The following is a 25,483-nucleotide window of genomic DNA, read 5'->3' on the forward strand; positions in this document are numbered from 1 at the left end:
TGAAGCATTTCAGTCACCATGTGATGATGCACCCGCGAGCGTAGAGGGAACAGTGCCTTCAATTTTTATCATGCTTCAATTAATGATGTTATCCATTAAATATAATTGTACATGTCACTTATTTTCAGCACATTTATACTTTAATGCAACAAAGGTTAATGGTTAAAAGCTTTCCATGTGTGAAAAGGATTAGTAAACCACTTGAAATAAATTGTGTCTATCATTTTGGTAATATTTGACAGCAGAAATAAGTTAAAAAAAAATCAATACTCAAGTTACCATAACGGATTTCTTGCAAAGTAGTAAACTATAGGAAACAGATAAAATTTTTTTTAAAAATGATAACAGCACTGAAATTTTATCTTTGGAAGTTAATTTACCAAATGATTAAAATTTCTCTAAAACTGTTAACAACTAACTTTTCATTTGACTGCACCATTTTTGAAATATTTATTACAGCACAAGGGACCACCATTAGGGCAGGTTCCCAGTAGAACAATACTATCGGTTCCATGCTCCCTTCCTCTTTCCCTTTCTAGCCATGCAACTTATAATTGTGATTCCATATTGCTACATTTTGCAGATGTTTTCCTTGAACAAAATAGTTAAAAGATGTTGGTACTTCTACCAGTTCCAATTGAAATTTAAAAATGTCATGTTCATGAATGCTGGACTTCAAACAATTCAAAAGATGCCTAACAATTACAAATTCTATTTGACTACGCACTCCACAAATGTTCAAACACAAGCGTCATTAAGTTGCGTATAAAATTTGCATTTCAATTACTGGACCGTCGTTTGCACAGCATAACCAGGGAACACTGCAATACTGGTTTCTGGATCTCAGTGCACTTACAAACTAGCAGCATCCACCGATGTTTAATTGTCCATTTCTTCTATCAGAAACTACTGCTTTGCTATCAATGGTTTAGAGAAATGGAACATTCAAATTGCAGTGTTTAAGATTAAATTACACTGCTTACTCCAAATGTTTGGCTTAGCAACTATAAAGGAAGATATAGACATTGTTAAATTAGCCATTCTGCACCAGATCATACTGATTAAAGAGTCAAGCAAGTGTTCTCAATCTGAATGGCAAATTGTTTTTTGAGAACAAAAGGAAGTATTTAGTGTTTCACGGAAGAATTAAGGGACTTAGTGCCTACCTTTGCAGGGTGAAAATCTACACCATACATTGAGAGCTTTTTAGCATTCTCCAAAAACTGCAGATCTGCTTGAGCTGGGGTCATAGCCCTAGGAAGAAATATTAAAGCCAATACGTAAGTACTTTAATAATAAATGTCTCATTATCTATAAGAGCTGCACTTGTCAGAAATATATCACACCATTAACATAGATTGATCTTCCCTCTCCCTTTAAATGGCAGTGCTCTTCCTTTTTAAAACTGAAACAGTGATGAGTCACCCAAACCAGTCTAAAGGCAAACAGTCCATAAGAATAACCACTAGAAGTATCCAGTAGCTATCCTAACAGCATTATAGCCCAATGATCAGTTCAGCAGCCGATTCCTCGGTGTCACTATCTCAGAGGACCTGTCCTGGACCCATCATATAAATATAATTGTGAAGAAAGCACAACAACGCCTCCACTTCCTCGGGAGTCTGCGTTTATTCAGCATGACATCAAAAACCTTGGCAAACTTCTATAGGTGTGAGGTGGAAAGTGTGCTGACTGGACGCATTATGGCCTGGTACGAGAACACCAATGCCTGAGTGGAAAATCCTACAAAGGGTAGTAGATTCGGCCCAGTACATCACAGGTAAAGCCCTCCCAATCATTGAGCACATCTACATGAAACGTTGCTGTAGAAAAGCAGCATCCATCATCAAAGATCCTCACTACCCAGGCCATGCTCTTTTCTCACTGCTGCCATCAGGTAGAAGGTACAAGAGCCTCAGGACTCGCACCACCAGGTTCAAGAACAGTTACTACCCCTCAACCATCAGGCTCTTGAACAAAAGGGGATAGCTACACCCATTTTTTCTGGTGTTCCCACAACCAATGGTCTCACTTTTAAGTACTCTTCTACTTTGTTATTTCATGCTCTAGTTATTTATATTTGTATATGTACAGTTTGTTGTTCACTGATCCTGTTTATAGTTACTGTTCTATAGATTTGCTGAGCGTGCCCGCAGGAGAAAGAATCTCAGGTTTGTATATGGTGACATGCGTGTACTCTGATAATAAATTTTACTTTGAACATTTGAACTTTGCATTTGTTACCCTGCACACATTATATTTTCATTTTTATCAATGGTATGTAATAAATTTTACTGTTAAGAACATATGTGCGATGAGCAAGTATAAGACAAAGACTGCTTACCAGTAGCACATAAATTTAGAGTTGGAAATTATGGTGATTCCAAGCCATCTCATTATATATACCAAAATCTGAAACACTTCTGGCCCCAAGCATTTCAGATAAGGAGTACTCAACCTGTATTGCTTCTTCAGTGATTTCACTTTTCAGTAGCAGGACTAGAATATGTAACCCTCAACCTTTTCTACCATTCAATAAGATCATAGGTGACCCTACAACTTAAAGTCCTCCTCCTGTCTGACCTCCTTAATCCCATGACGCCATTAAGTATTAAAAAATGTCAATCTCCGTTTTAAGCAAACACAAGTATTGATTGCCTGCAGCTGTTAGGGCAAAGTTCTGCAGTGCTTGTTATATGCTTATTCTTGGTTCAATCATAAATGATCACCCTTTTAACCTGAAGGTACATCACCTCGAGTTAGGCCAACAAAATGAACACAAAAAAGCAGGGTAGAAACCATCAGTACTAAAATTGTGGATGATTTATTTCAAAGGGTGTCGGAAATTATGCTTCCTTTCTGAAAAACAGGTACCGAACAGGTCATACAGCCTTAATGGTGGGACAGTTAGTTTGATGTTGCCGTGTTCACCAAGCTTGGCGATTAGCTTGCAGACGTTTCATCACCAGTCGAAATGACATCCTCAACGGGAGTGCTTGCATTTACATCACATTTCTTTGGCTCTTAGGTGTTCATAGATGGCATCCACTTCGATATGTTTGTTTATGGAGTTATCAGAAGAGAATTATGCTTCTAAAAATTCTTGCAACTGCTTCATGTTTGCCTGCACCAGAATCTCCACAGTGTCAAAAGGGAGGCCATCTACGAACCTCTAACAGCAAAAGAAACACATGCCAATATAATTCAAAGGTCTACTGAAGGAGTAGCCAATTAAGACCGCGGCAAGCAAAGGGGACCTATCTCGGCACGAGCACTCCCAAAGAGAAAAACCAACAACTGCGCGTCGAGGATATGACCTTGACTGGTGACCGTAAGCTAATTGCCAAGCTCGGCAAAGGCAGCAACATCACACGCCTCAACCCAAGCTACCAATATTCACCACCATCCACAACAGAGTTGGTATTCATGTCAATGAACCTTTATCAAAACTGAAAAAAAGGAGCTCACTCACTTTCCTATTCTGTTGAAGGATGACCTGAAAATGTTAAATTTCTCTCTCCATGTATGTGAGGTCAGATGATTGTGGATTCAAGTCCCAACTCCAGATACTTGAGCCCATAATGTAGAAAAAGACTATAGTGTAATACAAAAGCAGGAGATCTGTTTTTTAGTTCAGACATGAAACTGCCCTCTCTAATACAGAGAAATTGTCAACATCTATTCTAACATCTGCAGGAAAGACAAGGTGCTCCTCTAGGGCCCTGATCAATTCGATATCAGACCCAGGCAATGAACAAATGACAATGAGGAAGCAGTGTGCATGTGGCAAAATCTGCAAGAACGATCGCGGCTTGAAGATCCACCAAGTGAGGATGAAGTGTTTGGCGGGAGCAGGAGCAGCACAACGCGCAGGTGTCCAACCTGGTGAGACGAAGGAGGGGCCAGGTCCGGAGTCACCCCATAGCGCCCGGAACCTCCAAGTGTTGCAAACTAATCCCTCGAACATGAAGTCTAACAGGAGACGGATCAAATGGCCTGCAGCTAACGTGACTTCACTGTGGAAGCAGTTTGATGACGATGTTAACCAAATTCTGGAGGCAACGGCGAAGGGAGGGGTTGATAGGAAGCTGCAATTATTGTTCAGCAACTGTCAGTAGGCTGGATGGAGAGCGAGGTGTCTCCCAGTGGAGGTTGGTTGTAGGGGATTCGTAGCCCGTTCTTTAGTTAGAGCCTTCAGCATTTTGGGCATCGAGGGAGAGAGGAAGAGGAGAGCCATCCGCAGTACCACCGATGTGGCAGAGAGGGCCTTAAGATGGCTGTGGCTCAAAAGGGGGGAGCCATGGAGTCATAAGTAGCTAGCCATCTGGACACAAGCTGGGGTCTGATCAGCCCCGGCTGGGTCACCTGGAGGAGGTTGTATGATGTTGAAAGACCCGAAACACCCGATGATTCCAGGAACATCACTGAAGATGTGTCCAGAAGCATCAATAGATGTATGTACGCAGCAAGTCCGTGAAGTTATTAAAAATTAACTGAGCTGTCAATGAAACTTTGGTGTCTTGGAGTCATACAGCAGAGAAGTAGGTCTTGCAGCCTAAATTAACTGTGTTGAATACCAATTATCTACCAGCAATGATCTCGTTTACTTGGTCTGTAACTTTTTATGACTTGACAATTCAAGAACTCATCTAGATACACAGATGTTGTAAAGTAGCTGCTTCTACCACCCTCTCAGGCATTGCTTTCCAGATTCCAACCATCCTTGGTGAAAAGAATACTTCAGATACCCTCCAAACTTCTTCCCCCTTTACCTAAAACCTCTAGTTTTCTTGATATCTGTCTGTAAGGAGTTTGTACATTCTCCTCATGACCACGTGAGTTTCCTCAGGGTTCTCCAGTTTCCTTCCACAATTCAAAGATATACCAGTTGGTAGGTTAATTGGTCATTGTAAATTGTCCCATGATTAAGCTAGAGTTAAATCAGGGGTTGCTGGGCAATGTGACTCAAAGGGGGAAGGGCCTATTCCATGCTGTATCTCAATAAATAAATAAATATCCCGTATACCTCTATTAGAAACAATTCCTGGCCCACCACAACCCACTCTCCCTCCCTCCAAAGTCTCCTCTGCTAAAGCTAAAACAAACCCTGCCCAAACCCCTTTCCACACGTGAAATGACCCACCTGAAAATAATTATTAGCTGCTTTCTGCCAATAAGACCCCATCTATGCAACCAGTGACTTTTCAACTCCAGGAATGTTTGATTTGGGAAACCAGCATTTGGTGTTGTGTCTTTATCAAATATCTTCTGAAAATTCATGTGGATAATAGCTTCTGCACTCATTAAATCATGCTTCTACACAAGTTTCGCAAAAATGTTCAAATTGGGATAATCAAACACAATTTACCTTCAAAAACAAGTTTTTAAAAAATGTGCTTGTCCTCAATCACTTTAAGTTTCTTCAGATGCCTTTTCTTTTTTAACAATGTGAAAAATTAGAAAGTGCAAATACTATTACTCACCAACATGAATAACAGGTATAACCGCATATTTCAAAAAATGATTAACCTATTTCTGAGATGGGACCAGAAGATATTTTTCTCCAGAAAACTAGAATTGTGCTGTGATACCTAACTTTAGATTTTATTATTGGGCTATTAATATTCGACATATGAAATTTTGGTTACTTGATCGGGACATACTATTTATTCCTAAATGGGTAGCATTGGAATTACAATCTGTTCAGGGTTATACACTTGGTTCTATTTTAGGTTCCTCTCTTCCTTTTGATTCGAAACGTCTTAAGCAGGTCTCTAACCCGATAGTTAAATATGCTTTGCGCATTTGGTTTCAATTCAGAAAATTTTTTGATCTTAATCAATTCGGGTTAGCGATTCCTATTTTAGGTAACATATTTTTTCCTCCCTCTTTTACGGATCGCGCTTTTCAAACTTGGAAGACTAAGGGTATTTTACGGTTTTTGGATTTATTTTTAGATGGTTCCCTTATGTCTTTTGAACAATTATCTAACAAATATAACTTATCAAGAATACATTTTTTTAGATATTTACAAGTTAGAAATTTCCTAAGTACTATACTTACTTCCTTTCCAATGCTTCCTCCTATATATATTTTAGATTCGATAATTAACCTTAATCCATGTCAGAAAGGTGCATCGGCTATGATTTATAATATTATTATGAAACTTAGGAAAGCTCCATTTGATAAGATTAGGGTAGATTGGGAACAGGAATTGGGGCTTACCATTTCTGTGGATGATTGGGGGCAGATTTTACAATTAGTTAATACTTCCTCTATTTGTGCTAAACATTCCCTAATTCAATTTAAAGTGGTTCATAGAGCACATATGTCCAAAGATAAGTTAGCGCGTTTTTACTCGCATATTAATCCTTTCTGTGATAGATGTTCGGGGCAGATAGCCTCTTTAACTCATATGTTTTGGTCTTGCCCTACTTTGGAAACTTTTTGGAGAGATATTTTCAATATTATTTCTAAGGTATTAAATATAGATATCTCTCCTCACCCTATTACTGCTATCTTTGGACTACCTAAAATTTCTAGTAATCTTTCCCCTTCAGCCCGTAGAATGATTGCATTTCTTACTTTAATGGCGAAAAGATGTATTTTACAACATTGGAAAGAGCTTAATGCTCCAACTACCTTTTTTTGGTTTTCTCAGACGATTTTATGTTTGAATCTGGAGAAAATTAGAAGTAACCTTTATGATTCTTCATTTAAATTTGAACAGATTTGGGGACCTTTTATTCGATATTTTCATTTAATGTAATATTTACCCTTCTTGTTTTCTCTTCACTGTTTTAATGGAGGTCGGGATTGAGGACGTGATTTTAAGTTTAACTCTGTTTGGTTTCAAGTTAGCCCATTGCTTTGCTTTGCTTTTAGTTAGTTGCACGGTGGGTTTTTTTTTTGGGGTTTTTTTTTTTCTTTTTTTCCATTGATATATATAAAATCTAGTATACTATTATGTTATCTTGGTTTCTTATGCTTAAATTACATTGTTTGTAGTATTTTCTTTTTGGTATCGTTATCTTTTGGAATTTTATTATACTTTAACATTGTATTAATGTTTATATGGCTTACCTTTTTTGTATACTTACTCAATAAAAAGATTTAAAAAGAAAGAAAAGAATTGTGCTGTGAGCATTTTAACCAGCAAAGTTCTATCTTAACAGGTTTTTAATTAAGAATGAATACCTGTGGGTCTTATGAAGCTCCATAATTTTCTCTTCCAGTTCTTTTGTTTGATTTGGAGCCAACTTGAACTCACTGACGTAATTTGTTCCATGTACCTCTGGATCATATTCACCCAGCTCTGACTGAACTGTATATGATCCCAAAAGGGCAAGAGTAACAAATGAACAAGGCAAACATCCAGTAATTATGTCCTGACGCAACTGAAGGCACAAGTAATATCTGAAAGAACAAATTTGTAATCAATTTCATTTCAATAAACCATTAGAAGGAGTAAACTTAAAGCACAAGTAAAATTTTTGGAACCAATCCTTAGTAGTTTTGACTACAGATATATTAAAAATTACATAATGGGCAACTTGGGTAATGATTTTGGTCTAGTGTAAACATGTAAGCAGTATAATTGGCAATGGCTTAATATTGTATTATTAATATATTAAAGCATATTGGAATGCCACTTCTTGCAGGCTTCACTCCAATGTAGAAATATCACCATTTTTTGTTGCTGGGTGTATGGGGTGTCCAGCAAGGGGAAAGCACCTCTGGTGAAAGGACTTCTCATGTCCATTCCAGGGCTGCTGACTCACCTTTGGTCTCCACAGGACCCTCTGCTCTCACCTGTGGATCCAAGTAGTTGTTTGTATGTGACATGGCCACGCCCCAGTACACCACTTCAACAGATGGGCTAAACCGGGTGGGGGGGGGGAGCTGGTGGCTCGTACTCCGGTGAGTGAGGGCCACACCTGTCCCAGCATGTGAAGTCAGCTCAGGCTGACTGGGAGGATGAGATCCACAGTGAGATCCAATGTCTTGGAAGGTGGTACTGCAATGCTCCATGGAGAGTGAAGGGCGTGACAAGGCACAGAAGACATCATGGTCATCCACTGCAACCAAGGAAGACCCCAGTTTGTGATGCTCGCCTGTACCACTGACTTGAACTTTGAGGTCAAGAGAGTGGAACTGCCCCAGTGCAATGGCTTTTACAACTTTCCTGCACAGGTTTCGTCTCATCATCAGACAACCACCAAGACCATTGTTGCTGGGTCCCTAAAAGGTGAAATTCTCTACTCAACACCATGGGAACACTACAACCAGGAACGTAGCAGGAAGTAGCTCATCTTTAGTTTCTCATTGATAATAAGTGTTATCTTCTCTACACCTCTAATGAATGAAAAAATGTTGGAAATTAGGAAAGTAACTGGTATTTGGCAGGGATATACGCCAGGAGGGATGATTGGACAAGGAAATCATGGAGGGAGTAATCCCTAAGGAAAGCAGAGAGTTGGGGGTGGGGGTGAGGGAAAGATGTGTTTAGTGGTAGGATTCCTTTGAAGAAAGTGGAAGTTGCAGAGGATGAGGTGTTGGATACGAAGGCTCATGGGATGGTAGGTGAGAGCAAGAGGAATTCTATCTGTGTTAAGGCAGTGGGAAGATGGGAGGAGCAGCGATGTGCTGGAAATGGAGGTGAGGGCAATGTCAATGGTAGAGGAAGGGTAATTCTTTGAAGAATTACATCTCTGATGCCCTGGAAAGGAAAACCTCATCATGAGAACAGATGCGGTAGAGATGAAGGAACTAAGAAAAGAGAATGTTTATTTGTTTATTTTACAGAAGTGGGAAGAGGTATAGTTAAAATAGCTATGGGAATCAGTAGGTTTATAAAATATGTCAGTAGACAGCTTGACAGGGGGAGAGAGGTGGGGAGAGGTGGGGGGAAGTGAGAGGGTGAAGAGGTGGTGAGGGTGGGGTGGGGTGAGAGAATGATGTCAAAAATGGACCAAGTGAATTTAAGGGCTTGGTGGAAGTTGGAGGCAAGTTTGATGAAATTTACAAGCTCAGCATGGAAGCATGACGCAGCACCAAAGTAGCATAAGAGTAGAGGAGCATTACCAAGGAAGGCTTGGAACATGAACTGTTCTACGTAGTCAATGAAAGGACAGGTATAGCTGAGGCCCATGCAGGTGCCTATGGCTACCCTTTGAGTTTGGAGAAAGGGGGAGAAGTTGAAGGAGAAATTGCTGAGGATGAAGATCAGTTTTGCCAGATGGAGGAGGGTGGTTGGTGGTAGAGGGGAGCTGGTTGGGTCTTTTGTTGAGAAAGAAGTGGAAAGCTCTAAGGCCTTCTTGATGGGGGATAGAAGTGTACAGGGACTGGACTCGAGTTCAGTGGAGTAGGAGCAGGCAGAGACAATGGGCCTACATGGATGGTCAGGATTGTGGATCTTGGGTAGGGGATAGAAATGACCAGCGCAGGGTAAGGGAATTATGAGTTTGGTGGCAGTGGAAGGGAGTTCACCAGAGCTGACATTTGCAATGGTGTCAGTGACAATTTTCTGATGGTCCAGAATGGGGTCCTTTCCAAGAGGAGGTGTCTGAGAGTTGCCACCTGGCCTCAGCAAGGTAGAAGTCAGTTTACCACACTATAACAGCAACCCCTTTGTCTGCGGGTTTGATGGTGAGGTTGGGATTCATGTGGAGGGAGTGGAGGGCAGTGCGTTCTGAGGGGGTAAGGTTCAAGGAGGAGAGAGAAGTGCCGCAATCAAGCTCAATTTAAGAACCAAGGATGCTAATTGATAAACAAGATACAAACAGAAGGGTTTTGTAGATTATATAGAAACAGAGAGTTAGTGGCAAAAGAGTATGACCAAATATTGTGGTGGAAAACAAGAGATTTCCTAGTCATGTCAGAAGGCCAAGGATTCTATGGGACTTCTGAAAAATGCTCAAGGATGAGCCGTACAGGAGTTCTAAATATCCTAAATAAGGATTCTGCAATGACCTTTACTCCAGAAGATGATAACTACCATAATGAAACGATGTTAAAGGTGTTAACATTAAAAGAAGGGTTTAGGAAAAGAAACCAAAATATATCAAACTGTTTAGTTGGATAATATTGAGTGCCCTGAAGAAATGACAACATGTTACAGGACTGCAGTAATATTTGAGGATATCTGCTTGAAGTATTTTTGGGGTCAACTACCCAGAAGATATTTAACTAATTTTAAATGTTTTTACAGAGCATAAATTAAAGACAATAAAATACACAAAATTTGAATCTTCAGTTTCCTTTATCTTAGAAGTCCTTTTTATTTTGCCATATTAATAAGAGGAAATTACAATACATGGGCTAAGATTAGTTTTTTGGGGATAAAGGATTTTCAAAGTCACAAGACTTAGAACACACTAGCCCCAGAGGCGGCAGTCAGTAGAACTGCTATCTCACAGCTCTCGCGATCTGGGTTCAATGTAGGGTTAGGTTAATTGCCCACTATAAATTGTCTGTAAATCAGTAACAGAATTCAGGTGGGAAGGGGGAAGGGAGGGACCAGAAAGGAAATATGACAAGAATTAGATACCAAAATGTGTGCTTGATCATCAATGGTGAATCTGTGTGTGGAATATGTGCACCTTTTCATGTGCTCTACCTTTCTGATTTAATATACTTAAAAGCTAGACCTCATGTGACAAAGTCTAATGTTGCCAAAGTACTTTGGAAAACAAATATTTGAAAGTACATGATGTTTGTGTCAATTCATCGATTACTGGGGAATATCTCAGGTAAGTAGCAAAACAGCAGACTGCAGAGATTAACAAACCACCATTAGATATTTCTGGGATTTTATCAACTCTGCAGATGTGTATCCTAGTAATTACAGTCAATTTCATGATGTAACGATTGGGCATGCTAACATTCCTATCACAATATCCAGGTCATTAACGAAACAGTCCTGGAAAACACGCAAATTAACCTCAGAAGCATGTTTCATTAGTTTCTGGAAATTAAACTTTTGCATTAGCTTTCAATAACCTATGCAATATTGTAAACTGTACTCTAATTTTTGCTCCCTCTATAGACTGTAAATATCCAATCAAATTATAATCCAACTGTGCAGTCAAATTAGTTAACTCGGACACTCCATACCAGCATGGTTTGGTAAATATTGTAATTGTTCTCATTTCCCTTGCACAGTGTCTCAAAAATATTAATATAACTCATTTTGATGCATTAGTAATTACATAAACAATTATATGAAGTATCCATCTGTATCCATGCAAAATATCTTCAAGATTGTCAAAAAAATTACAAACAAATTTAATTTTGATAAAAAAATAGAAAGAAATCAGGTTTGCACCTGGTTATATCTTCGGTCAACTGTGCAGGGTCAGGAGGGTAAAACTTCACATTGAAAGAAAAATCCCATGGACTGCCTGGAGAGGAAAACAATATACGGTTACTAAACCCTGACCACCAACTGATCCACCCAGTCTTGAACTGCCCTCCAAGTCCACAACCCTCAGATCATTCCCCATGCTTAACCATGACCCGTGGATTGCATCAACACAACTTTTCATCAAGGCCTTTAGATTATCATTTGACTAACTCCTGTCCTTGATTTTAGCTCTAACACCACCCCTCCCCCCACATGTCCTTTATTGCTCCCCCCCAGGTCTGGTCATGCATCACCCACACTCAACTCTTTCAGTCACTACTTGAATCCACCCTGTCCATGCCCTCCATCATCACACCCAACTGCAATTTCCAGTTCAACATTCAACCTTTAACACCAACATCTGGCCTTCAATGACAATTTCCCTACAACACTGTAAAGGCACCTTGGGCAATGGATGATACCAAATTCTGCCCTGGTTGATCGCCTGGGAAAGCATCACCAAAGACTCTAAAATCACCATTTAATGTGTTGGCTTCTCAAAAAAAAAGATTACTCAAATTAACACTGAGCAATTAATAAAATTATTAGCTGCATACAAGCTGTGAGTCATCTTCTCAACATTTGCTTGATTACTCCTTTAAATCATTTAGGATGTTCTCAGACACAGTGCAACTGAAAATTAATGTTTGATAAAAAGATATTACAGTTTTAGTAACTTCATTGTTATTTACTACATTAAGGAACTCTGAAATTTAAATACTTAATTCTGTTTTTGAAAGGACTGAAACACTATTTATGAATCAAGTCATCTGCCAAGATTTTCTACAGACCTGCTGGCATTTAAGCTGATAACAGGGCTAGCCCAAGAGTGGCTGTAGTGTAAGCTTCCTCACAGCAGAGCACTAACATCGGCCACCTGCACTGTCCTTGGATTTCCTCAAGGAATCCAGCATTGCAACATGAACCCCTGCAAATTAACCAGCTGTCAGGCTGAAGAGTCTGTGGACTGAACCCTAGCATGCACTTAGAAGGTGACTTGAAACGAATGGGGAAACGCAGATGCTGTTAATTTAGTTCACTTTTATATATGCACATTTAAATTTATCCGGATAATTAATTAATGGCTGTAACACCAAAGGAAAACATTCAATTTCAAATTTGAGATTTGACAGTCGGAAGCAATAATGAGTGGCTACAGTACAGCATCAATAGCTATCAAAATTGTTCTGAGAGTGCAGCTGACCACATGTGCCAATAGGTACAGTATTGCCCTGTGGCTCTTGCTGATGAGCTGGGAGCCAGTAACCTAGCAGATGATTTTGCTTGGGATCGTGCTGAAAAACAAACAGGTCTGACGCCCTTGGGCCAACAGAAGATTCTGATCAAATATATGCTGTAAATGGCACAATATTCAGGTAGCTATAACAAGATGGTCATAATCGTAAGAACCTTGCATCATAGAAGGTTGGGTTACAGCAGAACAGGCTGCAGCTGACTTCAAAGCACAGATTTAAGCAGGTTTCCACAATCACACTATAAATAATGTGGCCCACAGCAGGCAAATAATGTTGCCCAACACATCAATCATGCTATAACCAATCTGCGTTACACATTACTGCTTATGTCAAAGTTACTTCACCAGCATGTTTTAATAAGGATTTTGTTAACATGTAGCTGCAGTCAATACGTTAATAATGAACCATGACATTTAGCCATACCCTTAAAAGATTTGGATTATAAGAGAAAATACAATTGTGCTATTGAGTCAACTAGCTTAATAAATTTAGCTGAATTAGATGAGAAAATAACTTACCCTGCATTTGCCTCTTAATCTCTTTAGTGAGATCCAGCCAGCTCTGTAATTATAGGAAAAAAGTTACATGAACTGTTGCTGAATAATTATAGACATAAAAATAATGATGGATCAAACCTCCGAATAATAGGTTCACATATTGGCCATAACAATAATCGTGAAAGAAAGGCCTTTAAAAAGCCTCAAAAAATCTTGTATTCCCCTACAAAGAAAACACTAAGGCACTGGTGTCTACCAAAGGTGCTTAATCAAAATAATTCTTAAATTTCCAATCATCTAGCTTTGAAAGCTCCTTTATAGAGAATTCCAGACATTCACTATCCTCTGCAGAAGTTTTAAATGAACACCTCCATATCCTCTAAATATACCCCCTCAATTGTGACTCCCCCCCCCCACCAGTGGAAGAATTTTAACATCTACCCTATCATGCTGCCTTAAGATTTTATATGTGAAGTATGATCATCTCATGTTCTTCTAAACTTCAAAAGGATACAGATCAAATTCTCTTTAAGCATTGATAAGACAACCCTCTCATCTCAGAAGTTAAACTGGTGAATCTCTTTTGCACTGTCAGCAATCCTTTAGTGACCAAAGCGGTACACAGTACTCCAGGTGAGGCCTCGCCAACATGTGCCATTTGCCTTCTTAATTACTTTCTTCTATAGCATGCTAAAGATCATCCTGATTCCTTCATACACCACCCACATTTTCCCCCCAAGTAAAAGCTATAATTATGGAACTCTCAAGGTTCAAATTATGCCAAGTTCTTCCATTAGATATGAGAAAGTCCTTGGTTTGGTCCAATTTGCGCCACTCTTAATTCTTTTCCAAAACAAAGGACTAGCCTACTTCCTGGACTTGCATCAAACATAAAAACATTATCACTAATGTTCCAACTACCAACTTCCACTCTCTCAGTTGTACCTCCCTTCATTTTATCTACCATCTTTGCAAGGAATAAGTTAGTAAACAATACCCATTATTATCCAACAGACTCCTACAACTATCTCAGCTGCACCCCTCACCCACTTTCTGGAAGATCTACATTTCATTCGCCCAGCTTCTTCATCTCTGTTATAATGTTGAGATGTTCAACACCAATGTATGTAAGTGAATCCTGGATAAGGATGGTAATGTTTGGAACTGAGTTTGTATTTTGTATGGTGATTAAATAATGCATATACTCTATTGTAAATAACTAAACAAAACTTAAAGGTCCTTTTTCCTTAACCGTGGCTTTCCCTCTTTTTGCTGTTGGACTCCAGCCATATTCCACCGAGATACAACACTGGGCGTAATGGGAGGTTGTGCCTGCCTGTGGCCATCGAACTTTGAAGCTCCTGCCGTGGAGGGCCAGACACCCTGAGCCAATAGGCTGGTCCTGGACTTATTTCCATCCGGCATAGTTTGCATATTGTTGTTTGATTGTTTGTGGTTTTTGTATTGCTATATTTTTGCTCTATTCTTGGTTGGTGCAGCTGTAACGAAACCCAATTTCCCTCGGGATCCATAAAGTATATCTATCTATCCATCTATCTAAATGACAGAACTTGCAACTACATCTCTAATTAGTGCTATTCTCCTCTCACTCTCTTCTCTGCTTGCATGAGTAAATGGTTCCTTTATTTTTACCTTCCACTGCACCAGTATCCAGATTCAACAGATCAGTCATTCTGCATAATTTCCAATATCTTCAATATCCCAATAGGAGATATTGAATGGGCTGTTCCCCGTGACTGCCCAGTTCATTCTTTCAACTCCACCAACCACTTCCATTCTTGGACCACCTTCCCAAGCAACATCTATTGCTTTACCTCTTCAGTTCCCACCATTCAGATATCTGAACAATCCTTACTAGTGATTCCCTTGCATCCTCTCAACTTAGCGAATTAAATCTGTCATGCACAATGTCATCACCCACTATATTGCTTGACTGCTTTCCAGTCACCTGTCACTTTAAATCTTCATCTCATTTTCATTCTGCCCTCTTTATTCAAGGGAAATGAAGATTGTTTAATGTATCTAATATTGTTTGAACGAAGCCTCAACACAAGCTGAAGAGCAATACCTTATTTTCTGTGTGGAGAAGCTGCCGTCCTCCGAACTCAATATTCAATATTATAATTTCAGATAACCACTCCTTTTATCCCTCCCACAGATGTGGCCGTACTTTTCTATGTTAAAATGTTTCCTTTCCTGTCTTTGCGTGCCAGTTTCTAAAATGCAATGTCCGAACCATGGTCTGCATCCTATTAGACTTTCTCCTTCTTTTCTCTGCCCCTCGGCCTTTCTATAATTTTAACATAGTTGTTTTCTTACTTTAGCAGATCTGAAGATCCTTGACCTTAAACATTAACTCTGTGCCTTTCCCCATGGATGCTTCTTGACTTGATGAGAACTTTTGTAATTTTCTGTTTCTATTGTAGATCTCCATTTTCTGAAGACTATTGTCTCAAACAAGGTTCCCTCCAAGGTGTGCATGTGCACACATTTTTTTGCTACTAGCACACAAAGGAATTTAAACTGCACACTAAAGGTTGTCACCTCTACATCGTCAGCATGTTAAGTATATTTCCCGATTGTACACAATCCGTTTCTTTTTCTGGTTTCTGATAGAACATGGAGTTTGCGATGATCTGTCTGCAGATTGTAGGACTGGCTTATTTATACTGTTTTTATTGAAGAAATTACTCAGTGCGCACATGTTGTTATCACTGAGCAAAAAAATTGCACAGCACAAGATTTTTGCGCACAATGGTCATTACAAGTTAAAGGGAACATTGGTCTCAAATGCCTTTCTGTTCAATTCACTAATCAGTAACTAGTTGTATGCATTTTACTGTTTGCAATTTTTTATGATTCTCCTACCAATTTTAAATATCAATAAACTTTTAAAACAGTACCTCATTTGTACAACTCTAATATGAAAACTGCTGTCATGAAATATCAAGTGCTGAAATCATGCATGCAGAATTCCAGGTGGTGCTCTTTTTTTTGTTAAGAATGGCAGATTACCAAATGGATTATAAAAAAATAAATTCAAACCCTCAGAATGTTCAGATTTGGTAGCCAAAAAATTGAAATGTTTTATTTCCTGCGAACATGGAAAATATGGAACTAACAACTACTGAACACATTAATTCATGTAATAGCTGATGTTTAAATGTTAAGAGATTCTATTTATGATACAAGAATGACAAAATAAGCAGCTACAACTTTAGCTTATAAATACATGTTCAGTTATTCAGATCACATTCTACTCTCAAAACCCAGGGACAATGTTAAGTGCTTGATGATTGATAGTGCTTTTATCCTTACTCATCCAGTGAACTAAAGACACTATCCAACCTTTCAATTTGTTATGAACAGAAATCTAAATTAAATTATCTCTGCAAGGATCACTCATCTATCACCATTTCAAAAACATGGGGAAATAATGATAACAGGTCTAAATATAATCAGTAAACTCCCTTTAAATGACAAGGAAAATTGAAGAGCACCTGCTCCTGGATGAAAACTTATTTTGTTTCCTATTGAGATGGCATTACTGTGCGGTTCAAAAGGCTTCAATGTGATGTTTCAAATGATTTTCAAATCAAAACAGCATGCATAATGTGCTCAACATTTATGAAAAACCACAGTAAGCTCAAAAAGACAATAGGATGTAGGAGCAGGATTAGGTGACATTACCCATCAAGTCTGCTCTGCTTCCCCTCAAAAAAAAAACTAACTTTTTAATCTTCACTCCTAAACTGTTTAACTCAATACCTAATAAGGGATGCAGACTCAGTTAACACTTTTAAACGCCAGCTTAAAACCCTTGCTTTTAACATCATTTTGTCTTTTATTTTTACGTTTGCACTTTATCCCATTGTAAAGCATTTTGAACTAAATTGTTTGTATGAAAAATGCTCTATAAACAAGTTAGATCTGATTGGTGGATTTACTTTGCCTCTCCCATTCTCCTTTGACACCCTGACTAATCAAGAACCTATAAACTTCCTTAACTATACCCAATGACTTGGCCTCCACAACTTTCAGTATCAATGAATTCCACAGATTCACCACCCTCTGGCTTAATGAAATTCCTCCTCATCGCTGTTCTAAAGGAATGCCTATTTATTCTAAGGCTGTGCTGTCTAGTCCAATACTCTACCATTATTGGAAACATGCTCTCCACATCCATTTTATCTAGACTTTTTAATATCCTGCAGGTTTCACTGAGACCCCCACCTCTGGTGAGTACGGAGCCATCAAATGGTCTTCATACATTAACTCTTCCAATCCTGGGATTATTCTTGTGAACCTCTTCTGAACTCATTGTTTTAAATGCAGTGAGCTACCTGATCTGTAATGAACTGTGGTTGGAAGAGATTTAATAATTATCTTCAAAAAGGAGTTAGGAGGCTGGGTCCCACTGATATACAGGAGGCCAGGTGTGGCCTCTTGTAAAGACCAGACGTAGATTGGGAGACCACTTTGCCGAACACCGATGCTCCACCTGCCAGAAAAAGGAGGATCTCCCAGTGGCCACCCGCTTCAATTCTGCTTCCGTGTGTTAGTGCATGGCCTCCTCTACTGCCGTAATGAGACCACACTCAGGTTGGAGGAGTAACATCTTATATTCCGTATGAGTAGCCTCCGACCTGATGGCATGAACATTGATTTCTCGAACATCTGGTAATTGCCCTCTCCTTCACCATTCCCATTCCCCTCTCTCACCTCATCTCCTTATCTACCCATCACCTCCCTCTGGTGCTCCTCCCCCTTCCATTTCTTCCATGGTCTTCTTCCCTCTCCTATCAGATTCTCACTTCTCCAGCCTTTATCTCTTCCACCCATCAGCTTCCCAGCTCTTTACTTCACCACTCCCCCTCTCCTGATTTCACCTATCACCTACCACCTTGTACTTCTTCCTTTGCTCCCCCTCCCTCCTTCTTGCTCTAACTTCTCATCTTTTATCTCCCCACCCCCACCCCCCCAGTCCTGATGAAGGGTCTTGGCCTGAAACCTCAACTGTTTACTCTTTTCCATAAGTGCTGCCCGGCCTGCAGAGTTCCTCCAGCATTTTGCGTGCATCACTGTTAATTCTGTTCTGAATGCCTCAATACGAATGCAGCAGAGAAGTCAGGTTTCCACTGCCATATCACATCGTGTTACATTACCATTACCTCACACTTACAAAGAAAATAAAATGGCTTACTCTTTGATTTGTTGAATCCCAAAAGGCCAGTCCAAAGTAGTCCTTCTCCAGAAGATTAAGATGTTGACACACTTTAGTGAAGAGTTCATGCCCCTTGGAATGTCTCTGAAACATGGATATATTGCAATATTCTATGGTTTATAAATTTATCAGTATGGGGTACTATAATTTAAGGTGCTGAATAAGTTTAATGCTCAATATTGAAGCTGATTCGAAGAACATCACCAAATACTGAACATGCATTATTGTTGTGTAATTACAGACGTTGTCACTAGGATTTGGAGAAGCATAACTCTTGTTTTATTCAGTGGCCACTTGAACTGTGAACACAAATTGACTGTACAAGGTTTTGTTGCAGCAAATATCTAACAACAGTACTTTAAGTACTGAAATAAAGTCTTGGTAGTCGTACCATTGAACAAACGGTACTGGAGTTATCCACAGCAGGCCAATATGGAAATAAACCTGGTGACAACAGTGACAGAGGTGACTTTCTCAGTAATCACCATCTTCCTTTTGTTAAGTCTGATTTTGTTTGGTGGAAAGACATTCAGCTTGTGTATTTAAACACTGGCTCCCATCAACTGACAGAATGAATGCATCTCCCTGGATGTTAAAGTTTGATAGGACCCACTGTTAGGCCATGCTAGGAGCACTTCAAGCAGTTACTTTGCACTGTGTGGGCAGTTCAACTCTGGGGTTTTGCATCCAGTGGGGAAAAAATATCAAAGGACATAATACTTCAGCAGTCTATTTCAAGAAAAATTCTAACATGCTATAAATCACACTGTCCATCTTGCACACAAATTAATTCTTGCTATTTTTGAAAAATGCTTATCTGCATTTGACGCAAAATACTTAACGTGTGTAACAACACCGCAGAATTATTTTTAGAGACAAGCCCACTCTGCTTCTTCTTCAGGAACACTAAATTTAGACAATCTTACCAAAAATCATTAGTTCCTTACTCCTTTGGTTTTGAACTCAATCTTGTCCTTAATTCATCAATGTTAGTTATACTTAGTACATTAATGTTAGGTATTCTTCTCTCTCGTTCTTTTCTATATTAGCCATTTTCTGCAGAGCAATTTTGGGAGCTCACATCCTTCTCAATAAAAACAATTTGGGAAAACTAAAGATACAGAGGGTGGCTGTCCAACTGCGGTTCACAACCTCTCATTTTCCACTTGGCAGTAACGGTTACGATTACAATTGTGAATTCAAAAGGTACAGAGGTTTTACCAAGGGACGATTAGAAAAAGAACACCCCAGAGCATTCTTGCACACGTAGTGGCTAGTTAAATGGTGCAAATACCTGGAGGCAGGTTCCCGTCCCATCCTCTCAGTAGGAGAATAATGCAGTACGACCAAAGAGTAGGCGGGAAAACAAATAAAAATTTGTTTCACACATATTGCTTTGAAGTTCATCTTCACACAGACTACATTAATGGACACCTTCTGGTTACAAGGCTTTAAGTAGCACGTCATGAATTTCCCTGGTCAAGTTGGCTCCTGAAATCTAGGTCATCAATTGAAAGCTACACCATTCCTCCCGCCCCACCAAAAAAAAGATTAATGCTAGAAAGTGCATTACTCTTACCTCAACATCACATTGAAATTCAGTTTCATCCAAAAGAGTCACCTTACAGTGCATGGTTTTGGATTTTTTGGCAACCTTAGGTGGTGATTTCAAATCCTTATTGGTTTTCAGTTCTGCACTTTCACCCTTCTCCTCAGGGACATCTATCTTTACTTCATCCTTAACCTCAGGAGCCGTTTCTGGACCAAGTTCTTCTTTTTCTTCTTGTGCTGGCTGTACCTCAAACAAAATTGTTGAGCAATTGTTAAAAAAATATTACTGTATGAATTTCAGGACTCCTCAATTTTCATTCAGATTAATCTACTTCAAACAGCACTGACAAATGACGTTCTGATTCAAGTCAGACAACATCACTGAGATCAGTCATTTCAAAGTTTTACTGAATAATATCAATAATGCAAGACAAAAAAAAGACCACTTTTCTTGGACTTCTGGGTTGATTTATTGAATCTCAAGGGATACCTATTATTCATTGGTTAATTTGCACCCCTTAGCTTTAACCAACTCCACATAGTCTCCATGACAATCATGTAAAGAAATTCACTATTTCTAGCTACTGTAGATTCCAGCTAATTGAGACACATCAGGACCAGTACACTTTGGCTCAATAAGCAGCTGCCCCAATTAGCCGAGTTTTCATGGAAATAATTAAAAAAAGGTACACAAAAAACTGAGTAATAAATATATTTAAATGAAATCCACAAGTTAGAGCACTACCAATAGTACTATGAAACTGTGTATTTATTCCTAATAGTTACCGACAGAGAAACTCATCTAGTGTATGTTGCAATGTTCTTTTGACTGTAAATAAACAAAATCAGCACGGGCATCTCGTGCAGAAATGAACTGCCTTCATACAATGCTTTTGACGACTGCATTCTCCAAGTCTTCATTTTCGTTGTAACATTCAATATGACTGTCGATACTTTCAAATTCTTCGTAGTTCCTAACTTGAAGTAGTGAAATAGTTTCATTTTTACTCCCAGCTATTTCTGGCATCTCCAAGCCTGAATGCTTGAAACCACAGTAAGCAAAGCGGTTACGAATTGTGCTATTGCTTCTATCTTGTCAGCTATCAGTGACCAAAAATCACTGCTTTTTGAACACAAGCATACACCTGATGCTGTTTAAAGACTGTTCACTCTAGGCATGGAGTACTGTCTCAAAGCTACACATGTGCACCTGACGACACGAGTTAGAAACAATTTAGCACCTCTCCTGTCCCATTTAAGTGGCATAGTGTCCCAAATAAACAAAGGGAATCCTGGCTATTTTCTTGATTAGTTGTTGTTCTTTAAGATTTGTTCTAAATAAGTGGCAGCCCCATTTAATTGATGGCTCAATTAACCAGAATCCACTGTATTTCTTCTCTATATTTATCAGTGTTTTGTGTTTCACTCAACCACGAAGCCAACACTTACAAGCTGTGTACAAAAATAACAGCAAAATGCATTCTGGAAAAATGGGTGGGGAAAAGAATTCACTTAAATCATCAACTATTGGGACTAAAGCCCAGATTACTCATTTGAAATGAGTATTAATTTTTAAAACATGCATGAAAATGGTTTTTTAAGACTCTTCTCTGCTCTCATGTTGTCGAGTTACCAACACTTTACAAGATTCCTTTACACTCAGGCTTCTGATTTAGTAGAGGGTAAAGAACAGCCTCTGAAAATAACATTTTGCAAGATGCTCATACTTCTGAAACAGAGGCAACTGAGAGAGAGAGATTTTAACGTGTATGCACAGTGCACAGATTCATTGGGGCAAGAAAATAAAACGGTAGAAAACAAAAACAAAGAATGGCAGGAAGTGATAAAATTGAAGAATCCTTTTAAATTTATTTTAAGTAACAATATTAATGAATTGGATATCTTGTTGCGTAAGGTAAGTGCAGCTACAGATCACTGGTATTTATTTTAACATTGTAGGGCTTATCTAAAGTTCCATTAAATCCAAAGACTGTAATTGTTCTGCACTCAGAAAAATTCTTCGGATTCATAGATATTTTTTCCACTACATTGCCGTAACAGAGTACAGCAACTTTGGATGTAGTATTGATTTTTGGCAACAAAAATCGTCATTACGTGCATCAACACACTTGAAACAATCAAATACAAATTTCATCTGGCTAGTGCCACATCACTCTGAAACAGAAATAATTACCTGAGTTTCAGCACTGCTAATGGAATGCAAATCTAAGGTTGCTTCTTCGTCAATATTATCATCCAGCTCCTGATCTGCGATAGGTGCCCCTTGCTCAACTACTTCACTTCCTTCGGCTTGTTCTGCCGAATCCAGTTGCTGCCCTGGTGCTGCGATGCCAGTTGTTGCTGAAGCTACAGCCTCCTTATCACCTTCTTCTTCTGAAATCTGAGACTTGGGTCTTTTAAACCAGCCAGGCAAGAAGCGTGACAACCCTTTGCTGCTGGAAGACTGCTCCTTCTCTGCCTCCTCTTTGTTGGCTGGAACACCGTTGACTGGTGCTGTTGGCGCGTTCTGGTCTCCACCGGTTTGTTTGTCTACCACTTCTACTGACAGCCGATTCTCCTTTGGCTGACTTCCTGCTTTGTCAAACTTGGGAGGCTCTTGCTGTTCAGAATTTGGCTGCTGTGGATGGGGATTTCCTGTGGCAGCACTTAGGTTAATTTCTGTCGTCATGATGAGCCTTGAAAACAAAAAGAAATATTTACATCTCAATCTTTCCTTTGGATTGCAATAGTGTGATTTACCCATTGTTTTCAGAGTCAAAACGAAACAGTTCCATTAGAACCATTCTAAAGGTACATTCCTCAACTTTATGAGCTGACAAATTGAAAAAGAAATGGGTGTTTGGCAATACAATAATATCATAAGACATTCAAAACACAGTGGTACACTGAGGATAGGTGCTGCCTTATAACTCCAGAGACCCAGGTTCAAAGTCCTAACCTCAGTGATCAATGGGTTAATGGGATTATCCAATGAACCAGTACAGACAATAAGGCCAAATGTCATATAAGGAAACATGAGAATATGACAGTCCCAAAAGCAATTTAAGCACTTTAATGAATTACACATACCACAAGGTTTCAAGAGCATCTGATTTTCCAATCCCAGACTAATCTTTTCCTTATGTACAAAGTAACTGGGAAGTAACTATTAGAGTTTAATAATAAAACATAGATGGAATCCTGGGCATCTAGAAGTAAAGGCATACACAACAAGAAAATATGATAAACCTTTATGAAACAGTGGTTTGGTCACAGCTCTAGTGACCATGATAGGAAAATTGCAAAATCTGTGCTGAAGAGATTTACTAAACTTAATCCAGAGATCAGGAACAAGGAGAGGCAACAGAAACTGCTCCCTTGGAATGAAGCATTTAATTTGCAGAGTAGATGGTGATCCTGTTCTGACTGGCAGAAGAATTAAGTGTTAGAAGTCAAAGAATGAAGGCAATTTTCAAAACCAAAATTCATTTAAGGACGAACAGTTTTTCTGAAAAGATAATTTAGGATCTGATACAGTTCTGGTGAGTAAGGGATGCAGGGTTCAAAATAAGGCATTCAAAAGGGACTTGCACATCTACTTTAAAGGAGGACATTTGAAGATCTATGGAAAGAGCAAGTGGTGAACTAGTTAGATTGCTCTTGCACGGAGCCAGTAGGTATTCATGAGCCAAATGGCCTCTTTTTCCCTTGCATTAATGCAATTTTGTGAAATTGTACTCAGTGTGCACAGGACAAACCTAAAGAAATGGTTTAATAGTAAGTTTAACATTTGTTTTGTACAGCAAAGAGGGTGGTATTATCAAGGGAAAGCAAATGTTAAAATACACATATCTAAAGAAATGCAGCTACACCCTAATTCTATGGAAACCAGTAACAAAACAAGTCCACATTATGTCCGGGGAGACCCATCATTGGGTCAGTCAGTACCATCTGGCTCAACAATTTAACACCCTTATTGGAATCCCCAAACTAACAAACAAGACACAGACTTGTACACTGCATTCCAATAAAACAATATTTCTTATAATACTCACACATGTACAAATAAGTCATCTGGCAGAGTGCCCCTGTGCACTGCTGAAACTAATTTTGAGTGCCTTTAAAAACCACAATGCACCACTTGGGACACCACATTTCACACAATTGACCAACAAACTGGCCCAGTTCTTGCTGAAGCATCAGGCAGCACACCCTGCGAAGACGTTCCCAGTTCACTCCAACTTGAAAATTTCAGTTTCATAGCTAAGCCCTTGTTGATAAGGCCATGATGGCAAGTACAATAATGCATCTGAGATCTTAGAGAACAAAGGACTATGTCCAAAACAGTGCAGTGTGGGAATTAAGAAATAGGAAAACCAAATCAGGTACAAAAACAGGGAAAAAAACAAATGAAATAGATTAAGAAAACCAAGACAGAAGATAAAAGAGGTATTTGCAAAAATAAAGGATTTACATAATAGAGAAATGAGACAGAAGAACAGTTATTTTCCTTCTAGGGAAGAGAGGCTGTAGCACACTACGGCTTTGCCATTAAAAGACCATGCCTATAAAGAGCTATAAACAAATGAACAATATTGTGTTGAAAATTGCTTCTGAAAAAAAGAAAATACTTAGTAAAGGGAAATGGAAATTAGATAGAAAAGCTTTCTTTTAAAAAAAATGTTTAAACATTTATAAAATTAAGAACTCCCAAGTGAGAATGCACACTAGCCAAGAACCAAAAGTGTTTTTCTACAGATCTAAACCCCAAGACAACTAACAAGACCTCCAGTTTTATCATTAAGGATGCAGAAAACAAATTACAGTCGGCCCTCCTTACCCGCGAGGGATTGGTTCCGGGACCCCTCGCAAATACCAAAAAACGCGGATGCTCAAGTCCCTTATTCAACCAGCCTCAATATGATGGACCTTAGGACCCAGCGGAACCCCGGACCTTATTTAACCTGTCTCAATGCAGTGGGCATTAGGATACGGCGGCGGCGCTCTGAATTTGCAGTGTTTCTGTTCACGAAAATAATCATGATCGCGATTTAAAATAAAGTGGAAATAATAGTGATCAGAAAGAGGTGAAACACCATCAGTTATTGGAAAAGCATTAGGCTACAGTCGGTCAACGATCGGAACAATTTTAAAGGATAAAATGAGAAAGGCCCTGCCCGATTAAAGCAACAATTATTACGCAGCAACGCAGTGGTTTAATTATTGGGTTTTGGGGTTTTGGGTTTTTGATCCTTCACATCAACCCGGCAGGTATGGACAGCGTGCTCGGGAGCGATCTGTCACTGGATCGAACTCGGGAATTTCCGTTCCCGAGCTTGGCGCTGAAACATATGTTTCTTAAGTATTTCATATGCATAGAAAGGCAAAATATATACTACATACTAAGACAAACGTTTGACTAACTGATGCCAAATAATACCGGATGTACCTGTTCCAACTTACTTAGTAAGAGAACTTCCGTTTTTTTTTCGATCCTGATCCACGATAACCTATGCACATCCTCCCGTAT

The 25,483-nt window shown here is 39.1% G+C and overlaps 1 protein-coding gene across 9 annotated transcripts in view; it reads right to left on the reverse strand.

The window, feature by feature from the left end:
- Positions 1-25,483, reverse strand: part of epb41a (erythrocyte membrane protein band 4.1a) — a 162,601-nt gene that overhangs the window by 66,030 nt on the left and 71,088 nt on the right. For all 9 annotated transcript variants that reach the window (XM_063035512.1, XM_063035515.1, XM_063035516.1 and 6 more), the window contains 7 exons: positions 22,148-22,649; positions 19,982-20,194; positions 18,382-18,486; positions 13,179-13,221; positions 11,327-11,402; positions 7,198-7,416; positions 1,167-1,254 (listed from right to left, as the gene is read on the reverse strand). In XM_063035512.1, coding sequence (XP_062891582.1) covers positions 1,167-1,254; positions 7,198-7,416; positions 11,327-11,402; positions 13,179-13,221; positions 18,382-18,486; positions 19,982-20,194; positions 22,148-22,649 — 1,246 coding nt within the window. Of the gene's footprint in view, positions 1-1,166; positions 1,255-7,197; positions 7,417-11,326; positions 11,403-13,178; positions 13,222-18,381; positions 18,487-19,981; positions 20,195-22,147; positions 22,650-25,483 lie in introns of those variants that run through there.

Source organism: Mobula hypostoma, chromosome 28, assembly GCF_963921235.1.
Source record: "Mobula hypostoma chromosome 28, sMobHyp1.1, whole genome shotgun sequence".
Classification (NCBI taxonomy): Eukaryota; Metazoa; Chordata; class Chondrichthyes; order Myliobatiformes; family Myliobatidae; genus Mobula; species Mobula hypostoma.